The sequence below is a fragment of the Pogoniulus pusillus genome, chromosome Z (assembly GCF_015220805.1).
Source record: "Pogoniulus pusillus isolate bPogPus1 chromosome Z, bPogPus1.pri, whole genome shotgun sequence".
Classification (NCBI taxonomy): Eukaryota; Metazoa; Chordata; class Aves; order Piciformes; family Lybiidae; genus Pogoniulus; species Pogoniulus pusillus.
Window position 1 is genome coordinate 10,353,015 of NC_087309.1, and position 11,131 is coordinate 10,364,145.

Genomic DNA, 11,131 nt, shown 5'->3' on the forward strand with positions numbered 1-11,131 from the left:
TTCATGTATTATTGCTGACAAAGAAATCTTGCCACAGACTGAGGAGTTGTTAAGCACTCAAACACTACACTGATAAGAATGGTATTATGTTTAGACAGAAGTCTGACTGGGCAGCAAAGTCTTACTAGGCTTAATCCTATACGAAGAACAAAGTTTCAGGACAGGCAACAGCACAATCTAACGGAAGTTCTGCACACATATGTGCACGATTCAGATACTGGGTGCAAGGCAGTGAAATGCTATTAGTTTGTATCATAGAATAGAAACAGCCTACTCCATACTGTACTCAGCTGTTGCTTTTGTACTTCAGAGGCGGCCTTCTTCTCTGTAATTCATTAACTTACAGCCTTATCAAGGTGGGAGTGAAGAACTTGTTTCCAGCGTGGAAACCAGACGTCAAACTGCACAGAAATACTTACATCACTCTTCCTGAACTTTGCTTTTAAGCTCTTCATGTTGATCACATTCAACCTTCTGAATCTTTGAGGAGATTTTTATCCTTCTTCAATATCTATAAGAAAAATAAAAGAAAAGTAAGATTCCACCTTGATACCCTTTGGTTCGCTCGTATCCAAGTCTGAACTGAATTTGCATACCTGCAGTACCTTTTGAAGATTTAGCCCTCAAGCTCTTACAAAGATTAACAGCCAGCTTGTTGTTTTTCCAAACTTAAAAGCAAGACTAAGTGTGACCACAAAAGAAAAGTGCAAATCGTTTACAAAAACTGAAGTGTGTATCATGCTATACTACCTACCTCTTGACAATCACCAACATGTTGATACATATACCAGTTTTCTCTGCCCATTGCCTATTTCACTCTTACCATCAGGATGGCAATTTGTGGAATGGGAAAAGGAGGAATAAGTGTGCAAAGTCATTCATTAAAAGTCCACCATCCTACAACTGTGAGTATGCACTGGGTAGCAGAAGTAACAGCACTATTGTACGTACAAGTCTGAATGCTATTTAAACTCAAAATGATGCCTGACACACTAGGGCACCTCAACGCAAGACAGCAGATAGAATTATATGAACAAGAATAGAGCTTATCACTCTGTTTTAGGTTCTTCCTTGCAAAAAATATGTGTGTTCTCGGAGTCATAACTGTTCCTGATTTGGCTGCGCACCATCACAGTCATTTTCTCCTTCCCTCCCTTCAAAGTGAAAAAAGGCAGCAGTTACACACACACATACAGCTGCCATTACAGATAAACTTCAAGCTCTTGGAAGGCACCAGGGATCCAGTGCCTAGAGCAAAGTTTCAATATACCATATACTATCAATTGCAAATGTAACCATGAGCAATGCCTTAAAGTAGCACGGCAAAGTACTTTTTCCTAGAACACAGCAGAAAAAGTTAATGAAAGAGAACATATGCCTGGATTGGGCAAAGCCATCTATGCAAAAATGTTCCAAATTTCAATTTTCACAGTATGCTTACTGGATCAGCCAGTTGCTCTCATCTGCAAGTTTTAGCTGCTATACAAATTCTTTCTGAAGGAACAGTTTAAAGTAAAGGATGTTCAGCTGTATAAACTTCCTCCCTCCACCCCAGGAAAAAAGGAGAAAAAATATTATGAGTCTAGCCAGATAAATAAATAACTGAAATGAGGTCTGGAGCATAAATTCAAACAGGTCATGCATGGTCACTAATGTTTCACATCACTCTTCAGAAACAGTAGATTACAGTGCGATAAGCGAAGTGAGATTCAATTGTTTCATAAAAGAAAGTCTCACTATTATGAAGCAAGTTGCTATGTTCTACTAATCACTCTACTATGAGGTCTAAAATGCAGCTACACCATGTATACTCTTTATTTCCACAGAACACATCAGATTCAAGAAAAGCATTTAGTGTTAAGTAAACTACATTTAGTTCAACTCCCCCTATTTATGCAGCAACCACTTAAGACAAACACAACAACATTTCTTTAAAAAACCCAAACAAACAAAAAAATCTCATGCACTACTTACAGACAAATACATTTCCCACAAAACATAAACCTCCAGCGAGTAATCTAGATGGGGTAATTCCATAGGCTGTTAAAATATCATTAAATCTAATTAAATTACTCAAACAGTCATTTTGAAGTCCTATCAGATTCCTGATTGCTTTCAGGTGTATGAATGAGGGGTTTCATTCAAGGTTCTTGATATTCATCACAAGGAGAACGTGCTTGTGGCATTTTGTTTAATACTTTAACATACAAAACGAAAAAACACAGAAGGTTTTCAGTCCCTTGCTTAAGTGACAATTCATTTCATTGGAGTATAAGTAAAATAATAGCTCTCTTTCTAGATATGTTTAGAACCATCAAAAAGATGGAGTTATTTTAAGTTAGAGCATTCTGAGAGAAGCATATCACTATTTCTGCTACATTTACTAAGACTTTTCTTTAAAGTGTTTAAATAGCACAACAGTTCTCAAATCCTGGGATGGCAATGAGCCTGAACCTCATCAAGAGCCCTATAATCTCCTAAATCATTCTCTAACACCAAGAATGATAAGCATTGCAAAGACCAGAAATGCCAGGGTACAGAAAAGACAAATACCATTACACTTACCTAGTCTTCTTTTCATGCCACAGCAGCAAAACACAACCAACCAAACACAACAAAAGAGAAACAGAACAAAACCCAAAACGGTTTCTAAAAGTTTGGGTAAAAAAGAACCACAATTTAAAGGAATTTTAAAAGCTAAGGCATGACACACTATTAAAAAAAAAAATCCAAAACGTAACAGGACTTTTTTATTTTGAAGACCAGTTAAGAAAATAAAGAAAGTTTGTGCATGGGAGTTTGAAAACAAAAAGTCTTTCCTCACAGATTGCAAAGAATTGTCTGCTATAGGCTGTCTTTCCCCTCCCACTCTCTCAGCATTTTTGGCTCACATGAACAAAAGATTTGTTATAGCTCCCATTGAAGATGAAGTACTCAACTACAGGGCTATGAGTGAGATGATAATTCCATGTAGGTATGTGTGCACAACAGCTGCAGAGCTGGACTCTCTGCCATAAGAAACCTATAATGCATTCTAATTAACAACCTTTGCAAGCACTCTTAATATGCTACTCTTCTTCCTTTTGAGAAGGAATGAGAGGTGAGCCATGTATCTATTAGAAGCCCCACTTCACCTCTCAAATGTGTACATTTTATGCAGTGAGCATGCAACTCATCAGCATAATTAAAAAATCATGCACAAGCACACAGAAACAGTGTGCCAGTTTTAGTGTGTGTCACATCTGTATTTTCTCCAGAAGAGATAGTTAAACACAAACAAGATTACAGCTTGTGCATCACAATGCTCATAACCCTTCAGCTGCAGTGATATAAAAGGTGAAATTGTGAGGGTAACTTTTTCTTGGCACTCTTTAAAAGAGGACGTTACCTCTCAAAAGATGCAATTATTTGAACTGGTGGGAAAAAAAGAAAGTCTGCATCCTGATTCAGCAGAGCTTTATGAAAACTGTTCATTTGCCAGAAGGGGAGTAAAGGAAGAACCATTAATATAGTTCTGTTTTACAAGATAGGAAAAAACTACTAGAAATTCACTAGGGAGCATCAATGCACTTCAAAATAGTATTTCTAAATGAATCACAGATATTAACAAGAAGCAATCCCTGCTAACAGTGGCATTTTTCTCCTTCCAGAACAAATGTGACAGTAAATACTGAGCACTGCCATTTTTAGCTTCAGCAAGTTAGCAGTAGAGAAGTGCTTAACTCCAGGGATTCTCAACAGCTAATGTTGATCACATGCTTTTAACTATTAGCTCTTAAGTGTCAAGTGCTCTATCTCATCTTTCTTCAGCTCAGTATTTAAGAAACAGCTTTCAGAATACAAACCACTGAAAATATCTTTGGGTTGGTGGTAAACTTCTCTAGTAAACTAAGAGACAGCAAAATTGTGGTAATCTTCAGCCTGAATAATTTCACCGAAACTGTGTTTTAATACACAATGCAATCTGAGATTCAGATTGCATCACGGTGAAAGGATCCTCAAAGGTCATCTTGTCCAACCTCCCTGCAGTGAGCATGGCCACCTCCAACTAGATTAGACAGACTGGGGCTATATCGAGACTGAACTTTAATGTCTCCAGTGATGGGGCTTCAACCATATTCCTGGTCAATGCATTCCAGTATTTTACCACTCTCATTGTAAAGAACTTCCTCATTATGTCCAACCTAAATCTGCCCTGTGCCAGTTTAAAACCATCAGTGCTCATTCTACCACTACAAGCCCTTCTAAAACAGTCATTGCCCAGCCTTCCTCTAGGAAGCCCAAATTCTTTCAGCCTGTCTTTGTAGGAGAGGTGCTCCAGCCCACTTTTGTAGCCCTCCTCTGGACCCACTTCAGCAGGTCCATGTCTCTCTTGTGTTGAGGTTCCACAGCTGGACACAGTACTCCAAGTGAGGTCTCATCAGAGCAGAGTGGTGGAATCACCTCTCTTCATCTGCTGGCCACTCTTCTTTTGATGAAGTCTGGGAAGCTATTTATCTACAAGTGCACATTGTTGGCTGACATCCAGCTTCTCATCCACCAGTTACCCCAAGTCCTTTCCTACATAGCTGCTCTCTATTTCATCATCCACTCAACTTGTACTGATATTGAGGATGGCTGCAGGACCTTTAATGTTTAGGTTTAAACATAGGAAACAGATTAGGATAATCTTCCCCACTGATTCACAGTGAGATTCATGCAAACCATAGTAAACAACAAAATCAGAGCAAGGCCTTTCAAGCAACGCTACTATTAATTCCTTGCATGATCAAAAAAATCAGTGATGCGATAGTAAAAGAGCTTAGTTTTACTAAGTCAAACTACAAGTTTATAGTAAAACTGTGCACTGTGCACACTGTTCATGACAATGACATTTATCCTTTGTGCTGAATTCAATTAATTTAGGTGTCAAGAATCTTGTACCTCTTTCAGAACACCTTGGGAAGTCTCAATCTCAGACAGCACTCTTGTGCAGCAAAGCATGATTCATGTCATCAACTAATTTTCCCTTTCCACCCCAAAAATACTATTAAAAGAACCTTGTGAGATCGTAGAAAAGAACTACAAACTCCATGCAAGATTTGGCAATGTAAAGAGAAAAAAATTAAAATAAGACTCTGGAAGAACGCTATTGTTGCAACACACCTATACCTCCTCTGTGTGAATAAATCTGTACTCACAGTTTAAAAATAAAGGGTTACCCAAGTGTCTTCTCCTAAACCACATCACCATCATTTACTCTCTGGATGATCACTTTCTAAATCACAAGCTTTGCTCTGACCCAGAAGCATAAGCCCTCGTGGCAGCCTACCCTACAGAGCAGCCAGAGGTGTCTACATAACTAGCATCTCTTTTGCTGCCCACCCTCAGTACCCAATTTCTCATAAGATTTATGTGTCTGAGCTCCCAAGACCTACTATACAACACCAAGAACAAGCCCAAACTTGAGCTTCTTTTTAGCTTTGCCAAAGCCACAGGCATTAGCCATTGCCTAACCTCCTCTGTTGTTCACACATAAATGTAACAAGTCCATGCTGTCCTAAAAATATCTACCCAACGTTGAACTCAGACTACCTTCTCATTTCCACCCATCCAGCACATTTTTCCTCTCTCAGGCCAAAGCAGAGAAGCATGTATGATGTTACTAAAAGCAATGGGAAGACTTTCCCCACTCTTTTATCAGTACAGGTCAGTTTTTCCATCCTGAGTAACCCATCCTCCTATCACCAGAAAAGTCAAATGGAACAGAATTATTTTAAACTTAATGTCACCTATAAAGACAAATAATTCTTGGCTTGGTTAATCTACTATTACTGACTAAAGAAAACACACTGAAAAATGCATTGAGAAGCTCAAGCACTACAGAAGAGTAGAAGTGATTTATACAGAGTTAATCCCACACTAAACAGAATCAGACATCAGAGATAGCAAGGGCCTTGGGTTACTTAGTACAATCCCTCTATCTGTTCACAAATCTCTGGCAAGGATGTGCTGAACTGTACAAATTTAAGCATTTGAGCCCAAAAGTTAAAGCCCCATAGATACTGCATCACCAACAAATCTACTGCTATTGTTCCCTCCTCCTGAACTTTTTGCATCAACTATCTTCTCCTATTCTTCCTTCCAATATTCAGAATTTGCAAACATTAAACTTCATTTTTAATGGATTCAGCTGAAGCAATACCAGACTCTGTAGATATTACACAATCAATATAAACCCAAGCAAGACTATCAGTGTATGTTAAGCATCATTTTCACAATCAGTTCTAGACAGCCAGGAGAAAGCTTGCATCAACAAGACCTTAGACACAGTAAATTACAGGAGAAGATTAGAGAAAAATCATAATGTGATATTGCTCTGATTTGTTTACTTGGCATATTAGACAGCACTCCAGGCAAAACCCTAGCTCAAGTGAAGTCCAAGAAAATTTGTCATTCACTCATTACATACAACTTTACTCTGCTCTTACTCCAGTTCTTTTGTCTGCAGTGCCATGTCAACACACATCCAGCTCACTGAGAAGCACAGTAAAAGAGACAAGACTTGATGCACAAACTGAGACACACTGCTTTCTTTCTCTGCTTTTAATTTCCCCATCTCTGAAGCAAAAGGCCCAATGCTGTGCACCCCTCAGCACAGAGAACACTTTCTCTGTTTCAATCATACATAAAATATATTGCAGTTCCAAAGATTTTTCACATTTAATGCTTAATCCAACAGGGCTAGACTGGAATTTAAGCATCCAGCTACAACCAGAAATGATAAGAGTTCCACCTGTGCAATGCCAGTTACTAAAAGAAACCTACATGGACAACAACAGCCAGTATTTCTCTACACTTAATTCTCTCCCTAACAGACTGTCATCAACTATTCAACCAGATGCATTTAATAATGAACAAACACAACCATCTGTACAAATGCAACATTAAATCTATGAAGAGACAGATCCATGACTTCACTGATTAATATTCTGAAATAGCATAAGGCAGGATGGTCATTCACTGGGGCAGGAGTTAGGAAGATGGGAGTATCAATTTTATTTACCTAAGACAACTGCCAAGTCCCACTCCCACAAACTCTGTCCTTATGCATTTGAAAGGTCTGGGAATGGTATCTAATGGAAAACTGTAGCCTAATAATACCTTCAGATACTGTAGCAGCTTTTTAAACATTATTCAAAAACGGGAAGAGAATTGGGTGTGTTTCCACCCTTCAATAAAAAGGACTAGGAATTCAAACACTTTCCATTCTGGAATACTATCAATGTTAATTAGCAGAAAATCAGCAAGATTAACAGCTCCCCCTTAGTGATAATCAGGTGACTGTAATATGATTTTATTCAGGTTGTTGAAAAATATTCAACACTTGCAGTGCTAGATGCCATACAAACACTAAAGAATATCTAGCATTTAAGATACTCCTCCCAGAATTCAGCTACCTATGGATCTCTACATGTCCTTTGGAGTTATCATGTCGTTGTCTCAGACAAGCCTTTGTGAACAAGGTCCTCAGTATGTCAAACTCCTCAAAGACATACCAGCATGTATCAGCACTCTTAGGAATCCAGATACCTGCAATAACCAACAGAAGCTCCCTGCCTTTCACCAGTTATGAGACAAGAAGTTGAACATCCTCAGCTACTGAAGTTACAAAGACATAGATAGATCTGCATAAAAATTAGCTTTCCTATTCTAATGACTGAATAAACTCATCTCTCCACTTTACTCATCCCCCCTAAAGATTCACATAAAAAAACCCACACATCTACTTACACATTTTTTTGAACATTAGCAGTGGCTTCCAAGCAAAATAAAAAAAAATCTACACAGCTATAGAAAGTATACGTAAGTTATTACAGGAAAAGATCTGCCCACAGAGGAAGGACTCAAGTCAAGACCTAACAGTTCTCAGGTAAATGCACCAATCATTGAGCCAGAGGCTCTCTCATCTCAAGTTCAGCACACCAATCACCACCATCACCTCAATGTATTACTGCCCATCCTATTCTGGATCTCAGTGCCACGGAAGGATGCTTTCACTGCTGCCTACTTCCAATCCAGCAGTCCTCACCAAGCATCTGGACTGATAGCTAGTGCAAATGACGGTGGAGATCTTCAGCTGCTTCCTCACATCACTAGAGTCACATTTGCTTCCAGCAGCTTGACAGTCATAAGCTCTGCTCTAATGTATTACCCAATTTACAGCTATTTGCACTACTTCTGTATCATAATAAGAGATTATTAGGTGAGCCTCAAAATTTAAGGAGTAGCAAGAACTGACAACTCCAAGAACAAGCCCCACATTACTTCAAATGCAAAGCTATCACTGGTGTGCATTCCCAGGCCCTAGGAATAAAGACAAGAAAATAGGCTTCTCAGACATGCAGGAAGTATGCACATAGCAGAAGAGGCAGTTACTTGAATCTATAACCTCAGATGATGTTACAAACTGCTATGCTCCCACATCAGGATTTTCAGTAGTCTGTGCCACTAAACAAGGAATTAAAGCTTTGCACTGATTTGTTCTAGTTTCACATGTTATTTCTCCCTAGTTATTTCAAGCATTATCCCTGTTCAAAAAGAACTAGCCCACAATCAGCTCTCAAGAGGAATGTGATTAGGGTATTGTTGCAGTAGGATTTAGGAATTGCCAACATTACACACAAGAACTTAGCTTTCATGTTTCTCCAGGCATGTTTCTCCCTCAGAAGAGGCACAGACTACTTATCAGAGAGGGGGAGAAGTAACATTATGTGGAATACAGAAAAAGAAGAAATCTAAAAAAGTGATGAAGTAAATGAGCAAACCTTCTTGTGAGCTGCTCACATCACTTTATGAGACCAGCAGCCTTCCATCTACACTACATGTGATGTTATCCATCTCTTGGTTTGGGCAAGAGAATGAGGTAGCATTTTACTGTTTTCCTAGCAGAGACACCCTTTGAAAAGGGAAGAGAACTGCATCGGGAAAACACTGCATGGAAGGACAGACGCCTGCTACTGCATACTAATTTACTGACATTAAGCTTTACTTCAATTCTTGAGAACCCTGAGCTCATATCAAGATCAGTTCTACTCAAGTGCTGTTTTGCTCCGGTTCATATGGCTGTTACACAACTCTCACATTAGTAAACAAAATCCCACTGACAGCTTTCCATAAGTGTTCAAAGCCAAGAGCCAAGAAGGTCACTAACAGATATTTAATAAATTAATTTACTCACAGTTAATCTAGGACATCTGAGGGTCCTTCTAAAAATAATGTAAGGATAGTTTCTGGCATTTGACTTTTTTTTTTTTTTTAAATGGTGGTGGTCTTTAAATAACACACACTTATCCACAGTCCACTGGTGAAAGGCAAGAGACTACAGCTTCTATCAAAGACTCCGTCAGACCACAAGTGTTCTGCATGCTCACTTTCACTACAGGAACTACTGAGATAATTTGTTATGGTCCTGCAATGCTGATGAAGTACAATTTAAGTGCTCTTTCCACAGCGAGAAACTTAAGTATGTCACAGGTGGCAACAGCAGTGCTGCCAAACACTTCGCAAGAGAAAGCAGCATCTTTCGTGCGCTCCGTTGGAAGTTCGGCGAACAGATTCCTGGCTAAACTTGATGCGATTCCTAAAGCGCGCGACTTGGATTTTTTTTTTTTGAAGTTACACAAATCACAGTATCACAGTATCACAAATCCCCTGATCTTCCCAGCTTTCGTCGCCAGAAGAAGGCGTAGCCCTGTGCGTGTCCCTGGGGCAGGAAGAGACGCGGCTGGCAGCGGTGCCGGCGCAGCCCAGCCACGCCACCGCCCCCCGCGGAGTCCGGCAGCCAGACCTCCCTTCCCCGAGCTGCCACCAACCTCAAGGCGAGACACTGCCCCACGAGAGCACTGAGACGACGTTGAGCCCAGGGTCACTTCCTTTGTTGGAGTGGGGCAATCCGAGAGTCCCTTCCCCAAGGGCGGATTTAACTCCTGCCCGCTTCTCCCGGGAGAGCGGGTAAGGGAGGCGGCGCGACTGCTCAAGGGGCTCAGCCCCACCCGTGCTGTCATGGACCGGGAGATCCCCTTCCCCGAAGCGGCGAGGCCGCCCCCCGCGGCTCCATTCGGGGCTGTGGGATCCGCGGAGACCCACCGACGGGCGGACTGGGGTGTAGTGAGGAATGAGGAGGGTGAACTATCGCCGGCCTAACCGCACCGAGGTACCACCGCTCACCCCCGCAGGCTGATGTCACCCCCCGTCAGGCATGGAGGGAAGAGACGGGGAAAAAAAGCATTTAAGAAAAATCATATAAGTATAAACAAAGTAAAACAAATAAGCAGCCGAGGGGCAGCGACTCACGGGCTGCTTCCCGCGGTGCTCTCCGCTCCCTCACCCCGGGAAAACAGGACTCTCCGGCAGCGGCGGCCGGAGAAAAGAGAAGACCAGAGAAAAGTTTCCGCCGATTGTACCCAGCAGAATGTTTGTCCCCTCAAACTCACGGCGAGGGACGCTCCCGGCGACAAGACCGGCAGCAGCCTCCCGCCGTCGGCGGCGGGGGCAGGTGGGCGCCGCACACAAAGCTCCTATTCACAGCGCTCGCCGCCGTGCCTGCTCACAACCTCCCCCACGCCGCCTACATGCCGCACTCACCTCATGGAGGAACCGCGTCCCGCTACGACCGCCGCCTCCGCCGCCAAGAGCCGCACACCGAACCCACACCGCTGGTGAAGGGCGGAGCGGCGGCGCCGCGCGCCCCGGGACACTCAGGAGCTCCGCGCGGATAGGGCGGGAGGGGGGCGTGACATCACTCCGCGGGCACGTGACCGCGGGGCTCCGGCCCCCCGCGGGGAGCGGGAGGGGCGGGGAGGGGGCAGAGCGGGGCGGGAGGCCCCTTCCACCCTTCCACCCTTCCACCCTCTCCCTCTTCCCTTCTTCCCCTCTCGCGGGGAGCCGAAGCCGTGCGCCCCCGGAGGAGAGTCACACGGCGGCGCGGGGTTCCCGCCCTGAGGAGTGGGGTGCTGAGGGGAGGAGGTGGCCCGAGGGGCTCGTCAGGCCAGGCCACAGAAGTGGACAGGCGGCTGGAGCATCGCTGCGGTGACGTCAGGCTGAGTGGAGGGTACTGAGGCGGGAGAAGAGATGGCTTCGGGATGCCATG

At 42.7% G+C, this 11,131-nt stretch overlaps 1 protein-coding gene across 3 annotated transcripts in view; it reads right to left on the minus strand.

Moving 5' to 3' along the window:
- The window catches only part of RAI14 (retinoic acid induced 14), a 112,158-nt gene extending 101,402 nt beyond the window's left edge, over positions 1–10,756 (minus strand). For 2 of the 3 annotated variants that reach the window (XM_064176730.1, XM_064176726.1), the window contains exons 1-2: positions 10,627–10,756; positions 420–511 (exon numbers count right to left, since the gene is read on the minus strand). In XM_064176730.1, the coding sequence (XP_064032800.1) occupies positions 420–455 (36 nt within the window). In that variant the 5' untranslated portion in view covers positions 456–511; positions 10,627–10,756. Of the gene's footprint in view, positions 1–419; positions 512–9,854; positions 10,180–10,626 lie in introns of those variants that run through there. The other variant, XM_064176729.1, reaches the window with a different exon arrangement.
- Positions 10,757–11,131: the final 375 nt, after the last annotated feature.